The sequence below is a fragment of the Trichomycterus rosablanca genome, chromosome 1 (genome assembly GCF_030014385.1).
Source record: "Trichomycterus rosablanca isolate fTriRos1 chromosome 1, fTriRos1.hap1, whole genome shotgun sequence".
NCBI classification, from domain to species: Eukaryota; Metazoa; Chordata; class Actinopteri; order Siluriformes; family Trichomycteridae; genus Trichomycterus; species Trichomycterus rosablanca.
The window spans coordinates 51168589-51195567 of NC_085988.1; the positions used below are offsets into that span (position 1 = coordinate 51168589).

General features: G+C 35.8%; 1 protein-coding gene across 3 annotated transcripts in view; it reads right to left on the reverse strand.

Annotated features, from left to right (window-relative positions):
* Positions 1-388: 388 nt before the first annotated feature.
* Positions 389-26979, reverse strand: part of anks1b (ankyrin repeat and sterile alpha motif domain containing 1B) — a 215732-nt gene continuing 189141 nt past the window's right edge. The window contains exons 13-21 of one of the 3 annotated variants that reach the window (XM_062994177.1): positions 22819-22926; positions 20492-20677; positions 18158-18283; positions 13394-13465; positions 10907-10990; positions 9068-9205; positions 8730-8897; positions 2572-2663; positions 389-1770 (exon numbers count right to left, since the gene is read on the reverse strand). In XM_062994177.1, the coding sequence (XP_062850247.1) occupies positions 1722-1770; positions 2572-2663; positions 8730-8897; positions 9068-9205; positions 10907-10990; positions 13394-13465; positions 18158-18283; positions 20492-20677; positions 22819-22926 (1023 nt within the window). In that variant the 3' untranslated portion in view covers positions 389-1721. Of the gene's footprint in view, positions 2664-8729; positions 8898-9067; positions 9206-10906; positions 10994-13393; positions 13466-18157; positions 18284-20491; positions 20678-22818; positions 22927-26979 lie in introns of all 3 variants that reach the window. The other 2 variants (XM_062994195.1, XM_062994186.1) reach the window with 2 other exon arrangements.

Here is a 26979-nt window from a genome sequence, read left to right on the forward strand (position 1 = left end):
CCACTGTTCCTTCCTTGGACCACTTTTGATAGATACTGACCACTGCAGACCGGAACACCCCACAAGAGCTGCAGTTTTGGAGATGCTCTGACCCAGTCGTCTAACCATCACAATTTGGCCCTTGTTACGCTCACTCAAATCCTTATGCTTACCCGTTTCTTCTGCTTCTAACACATCAACTTTGAGGATAAACTGTTCATTTGCTGCCTAATATATCCCACATAATGTTATGCCTAGTCGGTGTATCATTTATACTTTATCTGCAATCAGATTTGTTTATGCAATTTAATGTCAAAATTGTTGCAATAATCTAAGAGGTGTGAGGGGTGAAATACAGTTTTATAATTTATAATGTCCTTGTAAAAAAAACTGAAGACCACACAGAGAAAATGGTTTAGGTCGATTTATTTCATGTGCTTTGCCAGAATATAAATAAGGCTCAAACTTAGAAAATCAGAGTGCTGGAAGCCCAAGCCTATGTACATGTAGGTTAACAATTCTCAATGCTCACAATGCTGTGTATTAATATGAAATCTCACACTTGACCTCTGGAATTCGGTAATGTTAAACCAGTGGAATATGTTTTCTTTTTTCAGTTATTTATTTTCTTTCTTTTTATGTTAAACTACATTACATGTATGAACAAAGAATCAACAAAATATTTATTTACATAAAAAACTGGGGCAAAAAAATGTTCTACAGTGACACTGTGAAAATAGTATTTCTGCGTATCTTCTGTGGATCAGCCCATTAAAAACGATGGCCTTAACACTTAAAAGCAAAGTGGATTGGAGCCATTCAATTTTTTTACTACTTGTACTATAATAATAATAATAATAATAATAATAATAATAATAATAATAATAATAATAATAATAATAATAATAATAATAATAATAATAATAATAATAATAATAATAATAATAATAATAATAATATACATTTCTTCTCAGGGTGGCTATTATTCTTAAGCCCAACATATCATATAAAAATAATATAACATTCAGACAACATTAGACAAGAATTGCACATTAAGTATAAGAAGTATTAATAATAATATAGTCAATTAAGAGTTAGAATAATGGCAATGTAGACCTATATTAAACATTAAAATGTTTTGCCAGTATGAAAAGTAATCAGCATGGCATTTAAACAACAAGTCTATAGTGATTTTGGCACAAGACACATCACTCTCTTGGTTGTCCATTGCAATAAACCCATTCACATTGTGCATAATATTCATAGTGTTTAATCAATCAAACAGAAATGAAAAAGAACAACTGAAAAGTAAAAATATGGCAAACCAGCAAGTCCATGTTTGCCTCAGTCCTGACATGCCATGTCAATTTGAGCTTTAAAACTAGTCTGTTAAAATAAGTAACCATGGTACAGTATGTGTTCTGTCCCATGGTACATTGCCTTTCCCCCAACTTTCTCCCTCACACAACATAGTCCACATACAGAGCCTGAGTGCAGTGCATTGAAGTGGCTCCCAGTAAAGCACATTTAACCGATCATCCTGAAGTCCAATGTAGTGTATGCACATGTTTAAGTAATCATTTATAAAATCCACAGGTCCACACCAGTAGTCCTTTGTTTTATGTCAAAAGTTCTTTCACGAAAGGCTCTGCCTTGTTTGTAGTCCAGTGCCACTGTCAGGCTCCGTATATTGTAGTCCTTTTTTGCAATGTGTGTGTGAGAGGGTCCATGTTGGGGGCTGGCTACATTCTTTGATTTCCACAGTAATAGACATGGGAGTCCGGCATTGCCCTGTGAATGAGATTAAATCACTTATCCAGAGCGTCCATCAAAAAAAAAAAGAAAAAAGAAAAAGAGCCTCTCAGATGCCCCCGATCGCCGGTCCAACAGATCACATGCTCTCAGCAGGCTCTAATGCCTGTTTCAGGGCTGCTTGCATTAAAAGCCAAACTAGGCAAAGCCTAGTTTGCAAAATGCCATTTCGGAATATGAATGAACAGGCTGACTTCACACATGCATTTTACTTCCAGGCTTTCCAATAACAACCATGCTTACACTGCCCCACAGTGTGCCTGCTTAAAATTCCCCTTTGTCCACCTCCCCTTGGACCTTGGTGGGTAACTGCCTGACACACTGCCTGATAAACTAAAGTAGATCCCCTGCTAACTATAAAACAGCAGCATTATGGATTTAAATGTTTCATTCAAGCTGTCAGGATCTGAGTGTGAGTGCACTTAATGGTGGACGTAAGAAAACATGGGAGAAAAAGCATCACATTTTTGAAAGGGAGTGAGAGTGGTGTTGCGTGTCAGGTCGAGGGCTCAGTGTAACACTCATTTGTATTGCGCTGTTGCCGGCGAGGGGGTCGAGAGTGATAGAGAAAAAGAGGGTGAGAGAGAACGGCAGCGACATCATGCAGAGGCCACGGTAAAATGGGGCGAGCTGGACCGCAACGGAGCGAAGAGACACGGGCGGGTCAAAGGTCACTGGGCCCATGGCTCCGTGGGGGGCCTCTAGAGGGCGTGCTCTGAAAGGCACACACACAGACAGGAGTGGACAGTGGGTGCATATTAGAAAATAGTGGTCTCATACTTGGTGTTGACTCCTCTCTTGGCTTCCTGTCCTGGCTCCACGATCCAAGGGACGTTGCCATGACCCTTCTGATCCATGGAAGGCTGTTCCATCTAGAGTGGACACAAAATTACAAGAGGGGAATACAAAACAATGGATTAAAATGAAGGTGGAAGAATGATTGAGAGAGCAAAATGATTTAGAGCAAGCTACATCAAACCCAGTGAGTACAAGGATATTTGAAGATAAAATACAGTTTGTAAAAGTCAGTTTTAGGTGAGAGTACCGTAGTAAACCAAAATACGAAACAAAGAGAATTTTTCAGGGCCAAATCGAAATAGACATAGACTGATAAAAACAGCCCAGTAGTGGACTTTGTTGATCATGTTTGGCCTGGTGCTCACTGGGAAAAGATCCTCCACCATTAGAAATGCATAAACTCTTGAAAGATTAAATAAACTGTGTTTCTGGGCACACTTAACCATTTTAAACATTTAATAACACTAGAATATAATCATATAGACATACTGTAGATGTATAGACATTTTATATAAAAGGCTGTACTGCATCCTTGCCACTTACAGGCATGTTGGCTTAGTAGTGGTACTGGTATAAGCAGTGGTAGAAATCATAATGGTTTGTGTTATTTTATGCTTATTATTATTCATATTAAATACTGAATCTCATGATTGTTCCAACAGGAAATTTGGAAATTAAATATTTCTTAATCCTGGTTGTGTATATCAGGCATGATGGGGTTAATGTTATAGACACTTAATTGCATTGCAGTGATGCAAGTTCGCAGGGCCACACACTCACACATGCAATTTGCATCAGCCAATCAAGAAAAATTGAGTACCCAGAATAAACCTAGGAAGACAACATGATCAAGGTCTTTCTTGCCCAAATACCCAATTTGGCCAGACGGACAACTCTAGGAAGGTTGAAGATTGTGCCAAGCCTTCTCCATTTCAGAAAGAACAATCAAGCTACTGCGGTCCTAGGAACATTTTAAACCTTAGATACTGTTTTATATCCTGCTCTGATTTATTCCATGACACAACTTGATCATGGAGATCCACAGACAGTTAAAAACTGGAGGCTTGTTTTTTGTCCTGACAATGCAGTATACATTGTGGACCCCTAGACCCGGATGTGTGCTTTTCCAAACAGCTTTTTTCCTGACACAGGTGGACTCCAATTGAGTTCTAGGTGCATCTCAAAAATTACTAAGACAAACAGAATGCACCCGACCAGAGCAAAGAGCCTGAATACTTTTGTGAATAAGACGCTTCAGTTTTTGATTTGTAATACATTTTAAAAGACTCTAATTGGGATTTAGTGTGCAATGATGGGTAAAATGCCAATAATATCCATTCAAAATTAAAAAAGCGGGCAAAAGTCAATGGGTCTGAATACTTTCTGAATCCACTGCACACAGAAAAATTTATAAAATCATTTACTGCACCAAAACTCATTTCTTTTACCAAATAAAAGATACATAATGCAATCGTCAAAAGAAGGTATATTCAGGCTACAGAAATGCCATAAAAGATCAATAAGCAGAGTGCATAATTTGACATTTGCTGCTATCTACTGCTTTCTGTTCTGTGTAGGTTACATTTGTCTGTATGGATGAACATCACAATTGTTTGAAATCAACACTGACAAGCTGCCAGGATCAATAATAATAATAATAGTAATAATAATAATAATAGCATTATTATTATTAGGATTATTAGCTGCCAGCATCAATGATTAATAATAATAATAACAACAAGAATAATAATAATAACATAATCATTCTTATTATACCTTAATCATATACCATTGCTATACCTAAACAATAAAACAATTAAACGCACTAATGGGCTGTCGTGTGATTATTGTATAGTTTATCTTTATCATGTTTACATTATTTTTGCTAGGTATTAACTGTAAACCTCCTGCAGACAAAACTACCTGACAACTACATCAGCTATAGCAACCAATCCCAGTGCTGTTCCTGTATCCTTGGTGTCTGAGATTTATTCCACACATAGCACCAGAATGAGCTTCTCTACAAGAACAACACATGCCCACACACAAATGATTCTATGCCTTCTGTTGTCTATGCCTTCCTATCTTTATCTGGCTCTTCCATATGGAGCCACATGAATATTAAATGCCATAATCCTCACACTGCCTGACTATGTCTGACTACATCACACTCGCTCACTTGCTCACAACTGACTAAACTCACAGTGTAGTCTGAACCTGTACTATCTCTCAATAATCAATACATAAAATCCACACATAAAAAATACATGCACCATGATTATTATAATGACAAAACGGGAGCTAGCAGATCCATAAATATAATTCACAACATGCATACACTGAGTTCTATTTTTGTTTAGGCACAGGCAATTTTTTCTGGTATAACACTGATATTCTGTTCTGTGGCATATCATTTTATATTGATATTTATCAATAATTATTATATCATTTACTGACATGGCAAAAATCTAATATTATACATAGTATTTTTATATACATATATAGTTTTATAGTGATACTTATTAATAATAATTATATCATTTACTGATAGAAAATTTCTAGGTTTTAGAATGAGTGCTAAAGAGCATCATGTTTCCTAAAACATGGCTAAAATATAATATTACATAGTATTTTTATATACATATACAGTTTTATATTAATATTTATCAATAATTATTATATCATTTACTTAAACAAAATCTGTAGTTTGTGGCCTGTTTACTGTGTGCATTTGTATCGCTAAAAATATAATGATATTTACGATAAATAAGACAGACAAAGTAATCAAGTTAAGAGTTGTTTGTACCACTAGAATTTTAAGAAATAATTGAATTCATAATAAGGAAAATGTTACTCTGTTCATTAAATTTGATACCACAGAAGCACCAGTAATGACTGCTTAATAATGTATTTAGATGTGTTTTACAAAAACATAGGTACCAAGAATACACAATGCCACATTATTGTGCTGTGTTGTTTTACTTGCGCCTTGGTCACAAAAATAGAGGCAATAAAGCCAGGCAGCAAAAGTCAACAGGATATCAAGCAGACCAAACCGAAAGAACTGAAAGATGAGCTCAAGCTGAACCAAAGAGCAGGACTTCAACTATAATGAAATAATAAATGACAAAAAGAAAATAAAAAGGCAAAATGAAATGAAGATGCAATAAGACCTGACACTGAATTTTGTGTGGATGGAGAAGGAGTCGTGAGGGAGGAGGGTGAAGCGGAGGACGGTGAGGGGTGTATATATGCCCCAAGCACCAGCGAGTAGAGGGTAGCATAACCTACGGAGTGGAACAAAAAGGTCACACAGAGTTCAAAAACCCTGGTATAAAAGGTTCAGCAAACAGATAAGGTCAAATGATTCTGTAGTAGATTGAGTAGATAAGGTTATTGTGAATGCAGGTGTAGCAACTATACTGCTCTCCTTCTAATACACTAAATTAAATCAATTCAATCTGTATGCAAGGTCATTGTGCAAAATGTGGCTCTTATATGAAGGACACAGATCAGTTAATGGGTAATGATTTAACAGGCCACATATGGGAACATGATGAAACAATGGCTGTGTATAGACAATACTAAAGGTGGATGCATTTAGTGCATTTAACTGACCGCAATGTCTGACAATTCTGAGATGTCCAATTATAGATCCATAGGGCACTTCTATTCCAGACCGGCCAATTTTAAAGCTTTTAAAACTATGTGAACTCCTGCTATTTCATTTGTCTCCCTTCACAGCTGGCACTGAGGTGCTCTTAGGGCAATCACAAGTGTCAGCATTTGTTACAGTTATAAAGATGGTCCCACTGACCTCAGGGATGAAAACAAACACTTTGTATCTGTAGTACAAACAATAAATAAAATACATGAACACAGGCCAGTGGTAGCTCAGTGGTTAACGTACTGGACTAGTAAACAGAAGGTTGCCGGTTCAAGCCCCGCCACCACCAGGTTGCCACTGTTGGGCCCCTGAGCAAGGCCCTTAACCCTCAATTGCTCATCGTGTAAGTCGCTTTGGATAAAAGCGTCTGCTAAATGCTGAAAATGTAAATGTAAGACAAAATATAATCTGACAGTATCTCTATCAACTGTGTCACTGATGATTGGGTGGACTGTAATAATTGTGTGGACTTTTTTTCTCTCTTTTAGACACGTTATATTTTTATTAATAAACTATATTATTACACCTGGATAATAATAGAGTTTATTACTTCATATTTCAATTATTATTAATAAATTATATTATTACACAAACTATTAATAAAGACAAATTAGCACTGAGAGTGCAAATAAGTCGTGAGGGAGTCGTGAGAGATTGCTCATATCTCTGGGACTTTTTTCTGTTAATTATTAATAAAAACAACTTTAGCAAATCAGGTAAAATGACATGTCTCAGGTTGAATCGATTAAATAGGAAATTTTAAAATGCTCTGTTTTTTTGTAGAGCACTAAGCCTTTGCTCTGTTGGTGGCAGGGTATCTACCAGTCAGTAGGGCACTGTGCCAGAAGCAAGTGATGAGAGAACCTCCCAGCCACACAGTGCAAACAACACCTCATCAATCACACTCAGCTTTGTGCTGCACACACACACACACACACACACACACACAGTGCTTTATTATCTTCACATTAATCTGCAGTGTTTGGGCAGTCCTGGTCATATCACATCATCTGCTGTTTTTTTTATGTTTCTGTAAGGAAACATCACATATTCATTCAAGGTTGAAGTACAACAAGCATTTATTAACTAAATGTAACAAATGTGCAAATTTTGTACACCCTTTTATTTGATCCACTTACGTTATTTGTGTCTGTTAATACCAGCTGCAGTACTTAAAAATATTGGACCCTTTGAAACTATCAGACTGTTGTGCTTAACCTCAACAACTAAGGGTTATTTTGCTCTAAGCTGAGACCTGTTCAGAAATGGAAAGAGTAAACATGTTAGGACTTAACATGAATGTAAAGCAAACCCCCTTATTACAGAGAAAGACATGCAAGAAGTTTGGATGACATGGGAGGAGACTGTTCCAATACCATACATTCCACTGGTTAAACTATCATTATCTGCATCTGTCATTTGAGTGAAAACCTTACCTACAATTTCACCACAAAGGTATACATATGTCGCAAAGTATTTGAAACCACATAAGCAAGAAGCATTTTGAAACCAGGAGATTTCATTAACTACTAAATCAGTTTAAAAAAGAATACCCTATCATCTATGAAGAATTGAGGTGAGTCTTTCATTTCATTTTCGTTTTCACCAACCGATCCCAGCCATCCCAGGTCATGACAGGCCCAGTAAAACTGGTAAACACTGGGTGCAAGACTGGAACACTCCAGACAAGAGTGCCAATCCATCGCAGAGCTTTGGAACCCCCCACCCAGACATAGCCAGTTAAGTTTGTGCATGGCTAGCATAATTGTCTGCTATACTTTTCAAGTGTTAGGTGTGAATCTATTACATTAGGATTGTTTAGCACTCAGAGAAAGATACAGTTTTGAGTGGATGGAGGGAAAACAGTTTATATTACCAGTTAATATCTAATCAAATGTATTTAAACTAATGGTAAAGTAGATTGGATATTATGACAATATAATTGTTTTAACAAACATCAAATCACCATTACATAATTCAAGAAACATAAGATTAAGGTTTAAGACAATGTGGTTCAGATTTAATCTGTTGGGCTTCTGAGCAAAGCCCTTAATCCTTAATTAATTTACAATCATAAGTTGCTTTAAAAAAGCATCTGTTTAATGCTGTACAAGTAACAGGTAACCCTTTGCACACAACTATATATTAAATATACGCATACAGTATATGTAAAATACTCTGCCTGCTAAGATCCTATGTATTAAGTGTTTTTCGACATAATAAAACAATTTACTTACAACTTAAAAACAAAAATGAAAAGTAAGGCAAACAAGAATGCAGCTAGAATAAAGATCTTCAATGTGATATAACAGAAATACTGCATCACTTTCTTTATCTTTATTAATCACTGAAACAAATAGCATAAAACATTACTAAAAGGCAAGAGTGAATGAGTGAATATTGTATAGCTAGTTAGACAGCAAGTAGCACTGTGAATAAATAAACTGTTTATTGTTTAAGGTTTAAAACTTACAGATTTGCGGATGTTGGAGCGAGGTTTAGGGATGGGTTTGGACGGTTTGCTGTCGAAGCTCTCGGGTAGTGTGGATGAAGCATGCCCACCTTTCCTGGCTTGTAAAGCTAGCTGATAGGCCACCTCAAACGCCTGACCCAGTGTCAGGATGATCTCATAGGCAAGATTCTGTACAATGTAAAAAAAACAGGTCAACATGAGAATATCATATTGTGATTTTTTACACACTATTAACAGTATAGTGCTACAGCTATGTCCTCACCACAATAAACCATAATGCCAATACACTGTTATAACCATAGCATGCATATTTTAATGAGTGTATATGTCTTACTAACCACATCAAAGGCTGTAAACACATGGCAGTAGTGGTGACTGGACTTTAGGTCTTTGGTGATGTAGGCAAATGTGGAGAGATCATCGGGATCTTGTGCTGCACAGGAGATGTTTCTGATCTCATGCTCAGCTATTATGTTCTACAAGAAACAAAGATGAAAAGAAAATTAAGATAATTATAGCTGTCTCAAACCTGTTGACTTAAATTGACACATTTTATCAAATTCTTAGTCACACCCAAGTATTTATTATATATCAAAAAATATCTGAATTACATAAATCAAATAAAAATTTAGCTAAATTATTGATATTAAAACATAATCAAGTACAGGATTTGATTAGGCTGTAAATGTTTAAATAGTGCTTAAACAGTTCTTTTGTCTAATCCAATAATGTAATTATTTAAATAAACAGTTAAAAAATCAGCTTCTAAAATTAGTTCCAAAACTTTTAGGTAGTTTATTTCATACCAGAAAAAAAAGTTTTAAATTGATGCTCTGTGCATACAGCAGAGCATAATTGTATTCTCTATTCCAAACCAGATGTTGCCAAATAAAAAAAAAGTACATAGAATTACTATAATAACCGTATACTATAATAACTAATGTGATTATAATTTACTGCATGGAATGTACATATTTGGAATGCAGCTGTAATGCCAGGTGTGCTGAAGACATGTGCCTTATATCGCCAAATCATTCTTTGACACACAGGATAAAAGGTAAGATCTATCAGACTATCAGGTCGCTATTAAAGCTTGCAACAGTGAGAGGGAAACAAGTACATTAGTTACAGCAGCCTTTGTTTCTCTTCCCAGTGTTTGCCATACCTTCAGTGAATCAAATCAATGTGTACAAAATGCACTTTAACTTCAGAAGTTCTAGTTGTGCACATAATACAAAAACACTTCTCATTTGGCTAACATTTACATAGTGGCCCTCCCAAAAGCTACCACTTTTATTTACAGTATGTACCAACTTAAAGTTAGCATGTGTCTGAACAACTGTGCAGGAATGTTAATTTATAAATATATAAAGTTTTAGGTTAAACCTCAATGAAACAAGCTTTTTTTTAAAAATATATTAACTGATTAATAACTTGTTTACTACTTGCTTAAAGAAATTAAACAAACAAAATGACAACAACAACAATAATAATAAAAATATTTAAATAATAAAAATTATCTAGGGCAGATAAAAAGGCATTATTTGTCACATATACAGTACAACAAAATTCTTTATTTGCATTTTTCTAGCTTCTTCGGAAGCTGGAGTCAGAGCGCAGGCTCAGTCATTGTGTAATTAACTAATGTATTATAAATTAATTAATAATTAACTAATTGGTTGATTTTCCTTGAAAGCCCAGACTTAAACTGCATTGAACATCTGTAAAGAGACCTGAAGATGGCACTTCACAGATCTGATAGATCTTGAGAGGATCTGCCATAAAGACTGGGGTAAACTGCCTAAATCTAGGTGTGAAAAATGTATATTAGTTTAAATTAAAATGTATAAAACATGGTTTATGTTATAATTTGTATAATATAGCTTTGAGTAATTGTAGATGGATCTGTAAAAAAGCCAGTTATATTTATTCATATTTATTCAAATCCATAATACAATGAAGTGTGCAGTCATGGCATCTGAATCCATGGTATTCTAAACAAAATATAATCATACATTAATTTACATTAAAATATAATAAAGAAAAAAGAAATACAATGCTTTACTTAATGACAGCACCAGACACAGATAGTGGCAGTGTCTGGGATTTGTTATCTCTTTTTTATTTTATAAATAATAGTTGTTTGATTAAAAAGAAAATCATTGGGTGTTGGTTACCTTATTTGTGGCATCGATGAACTTGACTCCTTTATAAGAGACTGACAAGACGATTGTAGGGACTTTCTTCATTTGTTCTGTAGACTTCTTGCAAAGAAGAAGAGAAGAAATAAATAACACATCCATCCAAAAAAAGAATGCCTACACCTTACACTCCAAAATAAAGCAAATTACAAAGCACTTGTACGTCCCTCCACACTTTATGCACCCCAAAACCTCTACTTTTTAAAATCTAGCACATCTAGCGCAAAATCAATATACACCAGAATCTAAATAAATCTACACCCCAAGTACTGCTAATCATTTTACACTTCCAGGTCTACCACCTGACTGCATGAGACTCTACATGAGAAGTGTAATGAATATAGAACTGACACATCCAATCAATCCAAATCAAAAATTAAAATTAACGGCCCCTGAAAAAAAAATAAGGCAAAACTGCAACTTTCACCATAAGTTTTCAGAAAACCAATGGTAGAAACCATTTTTCTTGTAAATACTATCTTTACAATAGTAAAGAAATTATTTATATTTATTGATCCTGTGGATCAAACTTTATTTAAATAGGCCAGAATCCATTTAGCACTCCCTTTCCCACTGCCTAGGCTTTCTGACAGTAATATATTTGGGCCTTTTATATTTCTCTCTTTCTCTCTCAGTCAGCATTTATCTTTGCCTCAGCACGTCAACACTGCCCTGGACCTGTCAAGACCAGCTTTAAAACAGAAAAGAAAGAGAAAAGGAGGGCAGATGGCAAATTACCTGAATTTAAAAACTAGTACAAATAAGCGCCATGGAGCTAGTCATGAAATGATAAAGAACATACAGTACAGGAAAAGAGTATGATAATTGGGTATGAAAAATTAGGTAGAGGCAGTAAAAGGGATATACTGTAGAGATTATATAAGAAGAGAAAACAAAAAGGAATAGACGGCAATCAAGAGATTATTTCATCATATCATTTCTTAAGTCTGGTAATATGGATAAATGCAGCCCGCAGAAAGATCTCATCTGGATGTTTTTTGTGCAGTATAATATAGACTATATACATTGTAAAACTATGTGGACATCCCATTTAGCCACACCCACTGCTAACACTTCTATAACATCAATTATATGAAATTATATGTTTTCAACATTTTGCCAACATTTTAAGAAAGGCAGTTTCTTTTTTCAACATCATAAAGACATGGTTTGACAAGTTTGGTGTGGAGGAACTATTTTGGCCCACAAAAAGCCCTAAACTCTAACCAACTGAACACCTTTGGAATGAATTAGAATGCTGATTGCAAGCTAGAACTTTAACATCAGTGCCTACCCTCACAAATGTTTTAACAAGCTTATGTCCACACACACAGTATTAATAGATGACCTACAACACTAACACACTACTACACCATTGTAAACTACCCTGCTATGAGAAGGCTAGGGTAATTTCTCTTCACATTTATCTGTGAATGGATCTGTGTCTTTAGAAAACAGCTGTATGTCCAACACATAAGATATCCAACACATTCCAACAACAGCTGATAAAAATGCAGTGCTGAAATTTAAATCTTGTACCTACATTCTTAAAGCCTGAATGTTTTAAAGCAGTTATACTCAAACAGTGGTGGCTGCATTGAAAATAGTATTTATAATACTAGATACATTTTCATTTGTAAATTACCTTTTCTTTTAAAAAGGCTGATAATTGTTATTTAATTTCTGTCATTAAAAATTTTGAAAGTTTAGCTTAGGAGAATAGATGGCAAAAGGAATAGTGTTAGCTCTAATAAATATATTGCTTGTATGTTCCTAATTGTTTTAAAATTAATATTTAAGATTTTTATTTTTGGGTATTGGTACTAGGTCAAACGAGTTTAAAAACCTCTGTTTAAGAGCATTTTATGTTTAAATATTGAAAAGAAAAGAAATAAGATGCAGTCTAATTGTGGTTAAATTAAGTTGCTTTTGCTTTCATTCTTAAATATTAAATATGAATGACTAAATCTTGTACATAATGAGCAACGTAATGATTCAATGAGATACAATTCTTTAACCTTAATGTTCTGTTTGGGGTCCCAATATCTTTAGCCTTTTTCAATCAGCTTAATACTTCATGACTTTCTTAATGTTATGGAAACTGCAAATAAGCTATATTTTTATAATAATAAATACCCCCTAATTTATACATCTGTGTTTGGGTCTCAGAGGCCCCAGCTGGAATATATGATTAAAGGCAATAGTTTTTCATACATTTTTAGTTACTGTCTGGTGTTGACTGTACAGTTGACTCTCTTAACCTCCTATACACACATTAATTTGGTTTAAACTGAACTCACTGTAATTTGATTTAATCCACACAACTCTGGGACCCCAAATAACAAGGCAGTAAAGTCAATGATAACAGAACATAAAGGTTAAAGTTCTTCTGGTTAACTGATGTTTATGTAGTAGCAGCACAGACACAACAATGCATGTTTTGTTCTTTGCACATAGTCTTACCCTCATTTTTGCACAGGCATCTTGTGTTGATTCTGTTCCTCTCAGCTCTTTTACCAGCATGGAGCCCAGATACTACAAAACACATTACAAATATGATTACCCATAAGCCACCTTTTTGAAATGACTTATCCACAGTATGCATTACACTGATATAGAACAAACAAAAACACAGATTTACTTTATTCGTCAATTCCTGCTAAGATCATTTATGCACAAATAATGATTTTAATTGTTTAATTATTATTATTATTATTATTATTATTACTGTTTAATAATAGAGAGCCAATAATACCAATAAATGATTTTTTATTCTAGACCATAAACATAACATCTGTAAAACCTGCTCGTAATTTAATATAATTAACAATGTTTGGGGGCGTTTTTTAATTAACAAATTAGTTATGTCGCTCAGGTGGAGCAGCAGTCTATTATGCTAGCCCACCACTGCTAAGATCCAGGTTTAAAACTCAGTGGTGCTATTTGCCGAGCCAGGCATTTTCACACGATTAGCTATTTTTAGGGTGGTCAAAGCCCTGTGATTGACTGGTTTGACCTTCAGTTGATCGAGGGTATTCCTGCCCAGTGTCTCCTGGTAAAACCAGACCCACCATAACCCTGATCAGGATGAAGTGGTTGATTAAAATGAAATATTGTTAAATTAAAACAAATATCTGTAAAACAACAGAAGCCACCATATTGTACTATTTTTTAAAACTCGTCATTTTGGTTGTGCCTTAGGTTTGAAATAAGTAAGGGATTATTCTAGTGTACACATACATGAAAATTCTCTTTATTCACATTAACCACTTTATTCCAGTCAGGGCTGTGGCAGGTCTAGCTCCACTGTAAAACACTGAGCGCAAGGTAGAAATACTTTGAACAGGGGGCCAATCCATCAAGGGATTCTGCAAATCCCCCTTTCAGACATAGCCAATCATGTCTGTGTAGACATCTGGACAGTGGTGGGCTAGCATAATAGACTGCTGTTCCACCCAAGTACTAGTTGTATACAAATTTCTTTTGTTTTTCATTTAATTGTCATGTTTTACTACTGTTATATCCAGGTAGAGTTGGTTCATGAGTATCTGTACCCTGGTCATACACCTATGTCCAATTCTACCCTAATAATGGTACTCATTAAAGTAGGTAGCATCGGTTTTCTGAAGGTTGTTAGGTGCTTTATAACAATGGTGTAGTTTGTGTCCTGTAGCCAACTAATATTAAAATATTAAATTAAAATATACTTTATATTTGAATGGACTATTTCTTAAAATAAATTACTATAAATAACACATTCACACAGTGAACAAATCTCTCTCTCTCAGTCTTTATCTTGTGTGTTGAAACATGGCTGTCAGACTTTGTGCATCTTAGATCGATGGATGAAAACTGATGGGATTAAAATCCTGTTTGCAGAAACGCTGGAGGCAGCATGAGGTGCAGCTTTACACACCCTGTCCAGATAAATTATATGGTGCTTTCAACACACAGGCACACACACCACATGCAACCCCTCATATACACACACACACAAACAGACCCAGCTATGGTCTTTTACTGCCTCTTGATGTTTGCTAATGCTTAATTAATAAACCACTCATTCATTAAAATCAATAAATGCAAATAATGTACTAAAATATTCAACTTTTGCCTCCTTTCCTTTTTGATCTCTTTATTATCTTCTGCTGCAGTGGCTGAATACATACTCTACTGGCCTGTCCAAGTGCCAATCAAATTAACATGAGTGTAACAGGGGTACAATCTACAATTCCAGCATTGCTTTTCATGTGGGCAAATAGACCAATCAGATTTGCAGGGCTGTTGCTTGGTAACAGAGCAGCTTTATGTAACCTCCAGCTAAAATTACTCCAGGATGGAGAGAAGCTAAAAAACAGGCCTACATTTTTATAGAATAAAGAAATACTGTTGTTCACTAACAGCTCTTCTCATCTCTATCTGTACGTCTCTGTTCTTACATATTTGTCTTTCTCTGGTGATTCAAACAGGCCAGAAACCCTTCCAGCTTTTAGATAATAATTTAGTAATTTAAACAACGTAACATATTTTTGAAATAATTTTGAAAATAGCCACAAAAAGAGTATTAACTGGATGTAGTAGCATGCACTATGTGCATGTAACAATGTAGTAAGCATCAATATTTGCAGGGCTAAATTTAAAATGACCAAACCATTACTTCAGAGTTATGTTCGCGTAGAGCTACATGACATCTACATATGATTTTTATGAGTGAGTTTTGTGTGGAGGAGCTGTAGTGGCCTGCACAGAGCCCTAACCTCAACCTCATTAATCACCTGGGATGAATGGGATGAACTGAAATGTTGACAGTGAGAATAATATGTTTAAAAAATAACGTATACACAACACTCACTCACTCATTCACTCACTCACTTTCTTAACCGCTTATCCAATTAGGGTTGCGGGAGGGGCGCAAGGCACACAGTAACACCCTGGACAGGGCGCCAGTCCATCGCAGGGCAGACACACATACACAAACCCGTTCACCTATAAGGCAATTCGGTGTCTCCAATTAACCTAACTGCATGTTTTTGGACTGTGGGAGGAAACCGGAACTCCCAGAGGAAACTTATACACAACACTAATACCCTTATTTAGGGTAAAAATAAACCTGCAACCAGTGAACCAAAAATAAACCCTAAGTCATGGTAAAGATGTCAACAAATTTAATGGAAAATACGAAAACCAGGCAACAATGTCTAGCAACAAGGCTGCAAATGTCTTACATCTGAACTGGGAATCTTAAATTAAACTGAATTATGTGTAAAATGTAACAAGTATGTATGTAATAAGCTGCAACTCGACATATTTTATTGTAGAGATTTTTTGCCCTATCATATGTTTATGAGGTAAATGAATACACTTTAAATGTTGCCAAGTATATATTCTATAAGACAATCAGGTTTGAGTGAACACAAAATAGAATGGCCCAAACAAAGTAGATTCCTGAGAACCTTAAAAATAATTGTTCATTAAGGCAAAAAGGGTTACAAAAGCATCACTAAAGAGCTGGGGTGCAATTTCAAGGCCCTTGTTACCTATCCAGTGTTACCCTCCAAGAGGTCACAAACGTCTTCACATTGGCTTATCCACTATCAGGAGAACACTAAATGACATTGGTATGTTTGGCATGATTGTAGGGCATGCAGATGTTACAATGTTAAGAAATAAGTAGAAGCAAAGCCCTGCAAGGCTTAAAAAGATAACAGCAGGATTTCGTAGCAGATGTGTTCTTTAACTGAAATGTTCTTTATGTAACTGATGAAGGATGGGAGTGATATGTGCAGACCTCTTGGTGTATAGTAAGATTCTGACTTCAGAGTTTCAGATATACTGTATACAGCATAGGATTTTAGTCAGTAGACCATGAACAAGGTATTACAGTTATCTAAGCTGAATGTAATAAAAGCATGCACCAGGATCTCAGCATCTTCGAAAGTGAGCATAGGGTGGACTCTAGCAATATTGCGGGGATGGAAAAAATGCAGACTTAGTCAAAGATTTAATATGTGGAACAAAAGTGATACAGGAGTCAAACAGAACACTAAAGTTTCCAATAATGGAGGATGGGGTGACTGAAGTATCATCAAAAGAAAGGATGCAATCTGAATATGCAGAAATGGCTGATTTGGTACCATTTATTAGAAATTCTGAATGTTGAAGTTCAGCATGTACTAAATGTAATCTCATGAATACAAGTATGAAAGGTGGGAATGATTCTTTGCATCATCAGCATAGCAATGAAAACTGAAGCCATGGGAACGAATGGGAAAAAGCTACTGCTCTACAAAAATACATTGCTGCCTATATGCAGTTTGATAAAGATCACATGGACAAGCCAGAATGATATTGAAAAACTGTTTTGTGTTTAGATATGCAACACCCGGGACGGGGCAACAGTCCATCGCAGGGCAGACACACATATATACACACACACACACCCATTCATCTATAGGGCAAATCAGTGTCTCCAATTAACCTGACTGCATGTTTTTGGACTGTGGGAGGAAACCGGGGCTCCAGAATAGGAGCCTTCTCTGAAACATGGTGTTAGTGGTATAGTATAATTGATGGAACAGTTAATTCTGAATTACACCAGCCAAGTCAGCTTATTTGTCCGTGAACTAAATCTAAAGAGAACATGGTTTGAGCAGCAAGACCCTAAGAACAGATCATTATACCAAGGAAAAGTTAAAGAACAATAAAGTTAATGTTTTGAAGGGACCAAGTCAAAGTCCAGAAGTGAGCAGTTCATATGAGAAAACCCACCAACAAAATTGAAGCTGTTCTGTACAGATGAATGGGCTTAAATTCTTTGAACCAATATGCAGGACTGAGCATCAGTTACTAAAAACATTTAGTTGCAGTTATTGCAGCATAAAGGGGGATCACCCCAGATACTCACATACCTATGCCACTTACATATGTAAAATATACATACACATTTAATAATTTTCCTTAATAAATATATGACCATGTACAATATGTACATACCTCTTTTGTATCTATTTTTAGGACTTGTGTAAAATAAATTATAATATCCTGTCATTTACAAAAAAAAATTTTTTTTAATCCAAGCACAACTGTATTTAAACTGTATTTAAATTTTCAACAAAGCATGTGCACAATTACTTCTGAAACTAGCTGCACATCTAACCTTGATTTTTTTGTTCCAAAATAAAGATAAAAGATATTATAATAAAAAGATAACCAGTAAGTAAAACTTACATATGCCTCATAATCACATGACTGGAATATGAGCTTTTCTGGATGGTGCTGCCAGTACTGCACAGGAGTGGATGATGTTGCTTCGTTTGGAGGCCGCAATGTGATTGGTTCACACCATTCCCCTTGCTAAAATACAATATGAAATAAGAACAATTGGAACATTAACACGTGCAAGAAGCTAGATCTAAATGTTATATACAGTATTCTGGTATTATGTTTTATTCATATAGAGTGGATTCATTAAGTGTTGAGACCCCTTGACTTTTTTTTACACTTTTTTGAGGTGTAAAATCTATTCTGAAAGAATGTAACTGCCACTTTACCAGCAATCTACATTTAATCATGTATAATGACAAGTTAAAACATGTTAAAGGGTATTTTTTAATGAATTAAACATCTAAACTCAAATCCCTTATTCACAAAACATCTGTTCTCTTTATGAAATGCTTTTTAGAAGTCTGTTTGGCAGCAATTAGAGCTAACTGTCTCTACAAGACTGAACTTAAGCAGTTTATCCAATTTATGTCAGATTCTCTTAAGCTCTGTCCGATTGGACTTACAGTCTATAAACTGCCATCTTACAGTCTCCCCACAGCTGTATGATTGATGAAGGAGTGGTGAAAGGTAAATTGTTGCCCTAGTCTAAGTCTGAATATTCTCTGGAGAAGGTTTTCTATAAGGATGTCCCTGTTGGGCTGCATTAATCCCTCAATTTCCTATAGCATGATGTCCCTATAGCATGATGCTGCCACCATCATGTTTCACTGTAGGGACAGTCAATGTGGTGTGCTTTTTTGGCAGACATAGTGCTTTCTGTTTTGCCCAAAGAGTTTTCGTTTAATTAGACCAAAGTGTCGTATGCCTTGTACTTGTACAGTGGATTTCTTATTGCCACTCTAAGATGCTGAAGGGATGGTTGTCCACCCCACAGGTTTCCCCATCTCTGCCCAGGACTTTTGGAGCTATTTTAGAGTAACAGTTGGGTATGACCAAGACACTTCTTGCCCATACACAATCTGACCAGATGTTCTATTCTAGGAAGGTTTAAAATTGAGACAAACTTGTTTTATTTCAAAATTAAGCTGCTGTGGTTCTGAAAAAACAAACTGAACACCTCAAAGAAATTGTTCTAAATCCTTGATCTGATATACAGTATGTCTCATCAAAATGTAATAATGAAGATCCACAGATAGTTCCTTTGACTTTATGGCTTGGTTTTGGTCCTGACCTTTCACTGTAAATTGGGGACCCTTACTGACCCAGGTGCGCCTTTCCAAACGATGTCCACTCACTCACTCACTCCCCAGCTTTTTAATGGGCCCAAGGCACACAGTAACACCCTGGACGGGGCGTCAGTCCATCGCAGGGCAGACACACGTACACTTACACACACACACACACACACATACACACACACATACACACATTCACCTATAGGGCAATTCAGTGTCTCCAATTAACCTGACTGCATGTCTTTGGACTGTGGCAGGAAACCGGCGCTCCCGGATGAAACCCACACAGACGCAGGGGGAATATGCAAACTCTGCACAGAAGGACCCGGACTGTCCCGCTTGGGGATCGAAGCCAGGACCTTCTTGCTGTGAGGCGACAGCGCTACCCACCGAGCCACCGTGCTGCCCAAACAATGTCCAATCAATTCAAATTGCAACAGATTGACATTGATTTTTTCGATACATCTTAAAGATAATTAAAGCAAACAGGATGGATTTCTGTTTGTGACTTTTAATGATTTTTGAAAAAACATAAAGTAGTTTCAATTTGTCATCATGGATAATTGATATTGGGTGTAAATTAATGAGTAAAATGTCAATTATTTTTGTGTAAATCAAATCTAAAGAACAATAAAGTGTGCAAAAAGCCAATGGGGTCTGAATACTTTCTGAATCCACTGTAGCTTAAATCATACCTACCTATTGCTATTCTGTACAAACATCATTTACTCCCTATGCAAACAATTTAGTTTTTACCAATTAGTCCGTAATGACTGTCAGAAAAAGACACAGAGCTGCCGTCTGTGATGAGACATTGCAGCAGGGTGCATTTCATTCACATTTAATAATTATGCAGAAACATTTAACACACTTTAGTGAGACAGAAACAAGAGCAAGTGCTCCTGTACAATTGTATTCAGAAAGATATAAAAAAGACATAAAACAGGAGCAGAGCCAAATGAGCTAAACATCAGAAATACATTAATAATGTGAACACTTCTTTAAAAAGCCTTTAAACATCTGAATTTATGCACTTATACCCATATAACTTTTACACACAGCACCACTTCATACTGCACTTGCATGAGGAGCACACACTCACCATACTGACTTGGGCCATCTGTCTCTCCAGCTTGGAGCGTGGAACATCCTCAAAGTAGTTGTCATTGCGTCGACGCCTGGCGTCAGCCTGCATGATGAGGTGCTGCACGTCAAGTGAGCCGGCGTTAGGGTAAGCCTGGCTAAGTGACGGAGAGAGCTGAGGAGGAGTGTGATTCCCACTGGGCTCCTACACAAAACATCACAGCAAAGAGACATTGAGTAAGGCTTATTAGCATAAATATCAGATCAAAACCTTGTTTAGACACAATGTATTAGTGTCATTATCAGACAATCAGTTTCAAGCCATCTCATTGTATGGATACATTAAGATTTTTAGAAACAAATGATCAACTATCAGTTAATCTTAGGAGAGTTAACTGGTCTGGTATACTCTCATAGAAATGTATTATGTAGGCAAAAGGCATGTTTCCTCATAGACTCAAACAAGGTTTTAGCATGGTAAATCACTTGGACTATGTTACACAAGTCACAGGTTAAAATCTCATTTCTAAAAATTTAAGTACTTATATCTTCTTGCATAAAAGGTACAGTGACCAAGACCAGGTCAAATGATTACAAGCTAATTCAATGATTATATAGGATATTAGGTCACTAGTGATGCATTGATTGCCCAAGAAATGCGTAACTTGTTAACAACATTGTATTACTGTAATATTGTCAGTCATACTAATTTGCCCAAGCTTCTTTGAAGTTTGCTTCATATTCTGTCAGTGTCAGTATAAAAAAAAAGCGTAAAAAAGCTAAATACCATAACGTGACCATAACATGGCAACAACAATACAAACTTTATACAAAATAGCCAGATCCTGTTTTTTGCCTTAGTAGGCCAGTGACAGCAAGTTCTCTTGCTTGTGCTTTAAAAAGCAGTAGTAGCAAATTTCATGTGCATTTAAAGAGGCACAGGACAGGAAGAATACCCACTGGGAAGGAAATAAACAAAAACAGCTAGGAAATGAATAAAAATGGGTTAGAATAAAAAGCAAACCAGGCAAGATAAACAGCACTGTCCTCACTCTGGCGCTATTACTACATTCACAACCTTTAATTTGTCTGTAAATGCTAATGGTTTGACACTAATATTGATGAATGTATCCACCCTGATGAAAAGAAACAGCACAAGCCAGCAGTAGCTGGCTTGCTGGCAAATACTGATCTATTGCTTGTTTAGACTGGGCAGCAAAAACAGCAAAAGCCAGCACAAAAATGCTGGTCTGTGACCATCAGGAACAACAAAATGTCTCATCTGTATCCATACAAAAAAGAAACGTTCAAAAAAGCAAACGGCAAATAATAATCAAAAACAGCATTAAAGTGATTGGTGACTATAAAAAGAAGCATTAAAAACCAGAGTACATAGGGTAGGTAGAAAGTAGTGGACTAATACTTTAGAAAAGCATAGCATAGTATCTTTATATAATGATAAGAGTTTGCTAATACTAGTAGGATTGATGCAAAAAAAAAACATAACATTATGACCACCTTCCTAATATTGTGTTGGTCCCCCTTTTGCTGCACCATACACAACAAACTTTGATGCACTATGTATTCTGACACCTTTCTATCAGAACCAGCATTAACTTCAGCAATTTGAGCTACAGTAGCTCGTCTGCCCAGTAGCTCGTACAGCCTTCGCTTTTGATAGACACTGACCACTGCAGAAATTTGCTGCGTGATATATATATATATATATATATATATATATGCCCACCCACTGACAGGTGCCATGATGAAGAGATAATCAGTTCACCTCACCTGTCAGTGGTCATAATGTTATGCCTGGTCGGTATACATATAATTAATACAATTACCTGCATTTAACAGCTCTTTTCAGTTCTTATAATACTTTCATGCTGTTATATTGTTTTTAAACTATACTATTATACTTTTAATTCTCTTTTAAATTATATTTATTGTTATTCAGTTATTGTGTGATTAATGACAATTGCAATTATTGAGGCAAAGTTGAGATATTGTGTATATGTGTTTCCCAATCAGCTGAAGCTGGATTAGATGGTTTTTCCTGTATTTACTATTGGATTTTTAATTTTTTATAGCTTTTTATCAACTACCTTGAAAATCAAGGCAAATTTTTAGCAATTCCGCATTCCATATAACAATTCCATGTAAACATTTAATTAAATAAGGACAACTTGATTAAGAATCTAATCTAAATTATTTTCACATGAAATTAACATTGAACGCTTGAAGTTATTTTTGCCAGTTCCCACTGAGTCAAGACTGATCCCAGTCCAACCAACAATGGACATTTATGTGTGCCGCTAACTGTATCCAGTGTTTTGTACTGACCCTTAGAGAAATAGCTCGTGGAGGTTTCTGTGGAGTGTCTTCATGTAGTCTGTCTCCGAGTGATGCAAGAATTCTTTTTCTGTGTCCAATCAATCCAATCTTTAGGACCTACGAAAGCAAAAGAAAGGCGACAGGTTAGCAGAACACAGGAAAAATAGGGATATTAACATTGTCTAAATCATTTTAATACAGAACATACACAAACATTTAGTAACAATATTTTAATTGTAACATGAGAGTCAAAAAGATGCAAAACGTTGCAAAGTAGAATATCATCCAGTTCTGCTTATAAAATAAAACTTGACTTTGAAGTAAGCACATAGTACAGTAATTACAAACAGATGTACATGTGAGTTTTAACACATTTGAAGAATTTATTTACATATCTTATATGGTACAGGCTACAATGATCCATTGCTACTGGAAAAATTATCACTGTCTGTCTGTTTGACTGTCTGACTGTGTTGCTGCGTGTCTGTCTTTCTGTCTACCATCCATCCATCCATCCGTCTGTTGATCTAACTATTCATCTATCCATATCCAGTGCCAAATAGTGGCTGCTATAAGGACAAGTAGTGGGTGCTGAGTTTCATGTGGGAAATAATTCTATATCTAAAGGGCCACAGTTTGTATGTCATGTAGCAAATATAAATGTATTGCAAAGTGCACCATGCAGTGTAAATAAATATGGTCCAATAATTCAACTTTAACCATAATTGTTACTTCTAAGCAAATTGTATGTTTGGATGAAACAAAGAATGTCACTGTATTATGAAAGATCTGTTATTTTATAGGCAAATATGAGGCAAATATGAGGCAATATTAGCACCAGATGCACCTTATGGCGCACTCTTTCCTAATAAGGTTCTCATATTCCAGGATGATAATGCCTTATACATAGAGCTGAAATTCTTTCAGACTGTTGAACACCAAAATAAAGTCAAGCACCTTTAATTGTCTTCACAATCATCAGATTTCCAAATGATTAAATATTCATCAGAACTGTTAGAGTGCAGGTTGCAAAGTATATCTCACCCTAATTTAACCCTGAAAGAACTGGGGAAAAGTTTTTCCAGTTTTTCTTGCATGGCGGCATTTAGAGAATGCTCTGTTATGAAGCAAATGGTGGTCAAACGTCTTACTAGCCCTATTATATTAATATATTGTTTTGCTTATATATTACGTTACTGCTTATTCTCTGTCAATCTGCACCCACTTTTTATGTATGTAAATAATTTAAAAATCTTTAAATTCTTGACTCTTTAGAGAAAAGTACTTTACTTTAAGCATACTAATAACTGGTGAACTTTACAGAGCGTCTCTGTTGCATTTGTATCAACCCAGTCACATTTATCCTTTCTCCAGCTTCTACAGCCCAATCATCCTACTGTCTTTAGAAAATTTGTTTTGAGTGACCTAGTACTTCATTTCTAGCCCTCTGGGCATACTTGGATAAACACACACAGTCTGTTCTACATGTATGCTGAGAAACAAAATAAGGTATACTACAGTACACAGACAAGCTATGTTGTAAAGCTATCACAACAGTAGTATAATTGCAGTGATCTACTTTAACAAACACAATATCACATCATTTCAGTTCCAGCATTCCTCCTGAGCACCTTATTTCATAATCTGCATTTTAAAAAGGGAGCCTTCATTACATTTACTTTAGTTTAGCGCTGTGGGATCATGATAAGCATGTATTTTCGAACTTGGAAAGCACTTGGTGCTACTAAATACAGTAATTTGATCTCGCTGTGTAAGAAAAACTACAAGAAACTGAAAAAAGAAACACTACACGCTAATACAAACCATGTATACATCTAATGTTTTAAAATGAAAATACACATTTACTTACTTAAAGACAGTGATACATTTATTTAGCAGCTGCTTTATTCTGATTGAGAATGCATATACACACGAGACAATATTATTCTATTATTTGTATATCAGTTTGTTTGGAAGCTGGGATCAGAGCATTAGGGTGGCTTTTATAGAGTGGTCTTGAAGAAACAACCAACAGTGCTTGGTGAAGCTGGGACTTGAACCTTTAGAGGTACAGAAATTGCAGAAATGTCTGGCAGCAAATTTTAGAAAAATAATAAATCCAGATTAAACCTTCCACTTTTACTGGGCAAAAGCAATATAGGACAAAGTCAGAGGGAGATTATCTAAAAGGTGTGTTCATTTTGCCTGCTTAATCAATTATTAGTGGGAAAGGATCCAGTACTTGGTAAAACAAGAATAAAGGAACTGGAAAAGATCTTCAGATGTAAATATTCTCCAAACAAAGATCCGATCTGTCCAGATTCTGTTCCTCTCTGTGTTTCCTGATGGATATGAAACCTGGAGAGTAAAAAAGTGGGACAGGAAGAATATTGATGCCTTTGAATTTTGGTGTTGGCAAAGACTCCTGAGAGCACAAACAAATGGATCCTTGACAAAATCAAACATAATCTCCTACACAAAGCCCAGATAACCAAACTGAAGCTCTTTTAATTAAACACATTATGAGAAGAACCAATTCAGGAAAAGGCAATTATGCTTGGAAGACTTGAGGGTGAACGAGAATGACCAGCAACAAGACGAATGGATACAATTAAAGGACCAATGAACAAGCCATTTAGAAGCCTGAAGCCGGAAGAAGACAGAATATTCTGGAATAACACTATACATATAGTCACCAAAAGTCAGAATAAACTTGATGGCATATAATAATAATAATAATAATAGTAATAATAATACCAATACCGAATAACAAAGTTACTATGAAAGTTCCACAAGAAAAATATAAGGAAATATTTACAAAGTAGAAGAAAGCAATGCCCCTGGGCACAATGGGTCAATGAGCGGTTCATGAGTTTTATGATAATGTAAATTATGTTATAGCTCTTACAGTCACTGGACCTTATCCCAGTTGAACACCTATGGAAGATTATGAGCTGTACCACCCATGAAGGAAATATTTTTGGAGGAACAGTGTTTCATCCTTTCAGTACAGTTTCAGTGACTTGTGGAATTGATGCCAAGACACATTAAGGCTGTTCTGGTGGCTTGCAGTGGCCTAATGTTGTTCCTTTAAACTGTTAAATATGTATGTATAAACAGTTTATTTTAACAAGAGTCACAGTGGGTCCACAGCTTATCAATACAGCCTGTTAGGGTGCCAGCTATCAATACAGCCTGGGCGGATGCCAGTCCAACCCAGGGCATCACACAATCATCCATTCACTTGCAAATTTCCATATAATTTACAGTAGCCAGTTCAATACCTATCAACCTCCATGATCTCATAGTTCCAACCAGACAAAGAGCGGGTACAGATTGGACAGAAGCCTGGATAAGCTTTTGGTTAATTGAGACCTGGTTGAATATGAAAGCAGCACTGGTTCTTTAAATTCCTTTCTCCATGACCTACCCAAACCCCAATCTGTATTTTCTCTCTTTATTATATAGGAGCTTGCAGATGCATGAGCACTGTGACTAGCTAATCAGTTCTGAGCCTTGACATGACTGACTAAATGACCTGACAAAGCTATTTGTGATTTTTCTAATTAAAAGAAAAATGCTTTCATTAACGGTAATATTGAAGCAATTCTTATTTATTAAGTCATTGTTTCATTGATGCTGATAATTAAAAACATATTTTCATTTCATTTTTAGCAGATAATTACTTATAAGTCGGAGACACAGTGGTGTAGCTAGTAGAGTTGGTGGTGTAGCGCACCATGGACCTGGGTTTAGTCCTGACCTCTAAGTACTGACTGTGAGAAGATTTGCACTTTGCTTTTACTGTGTCTACTTGATTTTCCTTTGGGTTTGTAAATTTCCTCCATATCTCACAAACATGTAGAAATGTGGATTAGATGCTCCAAAGTGTGCTTAGTTTAAGTAAGCGAGCAAATGGGTACGCATGTGTTGCCCTGCAGTTTTTCTCAAACAATTTTAAAAACATATTAAGTTTGATTTTTTGCTTTTGTCCTTTATCCTCAAATCAGTGAAACATGACACATAAAACTAGGAGAACTCAATTATCTATAAAGAAAGGTAGGACAAGGGCACCGTATCTTATGAAGTAAGACAATGGCACCAAAAAACTAAAACAGTGAGCCAGGCATCCAAAAGAGATCCAAAAGGCATCTAAAACACTATGCAAAG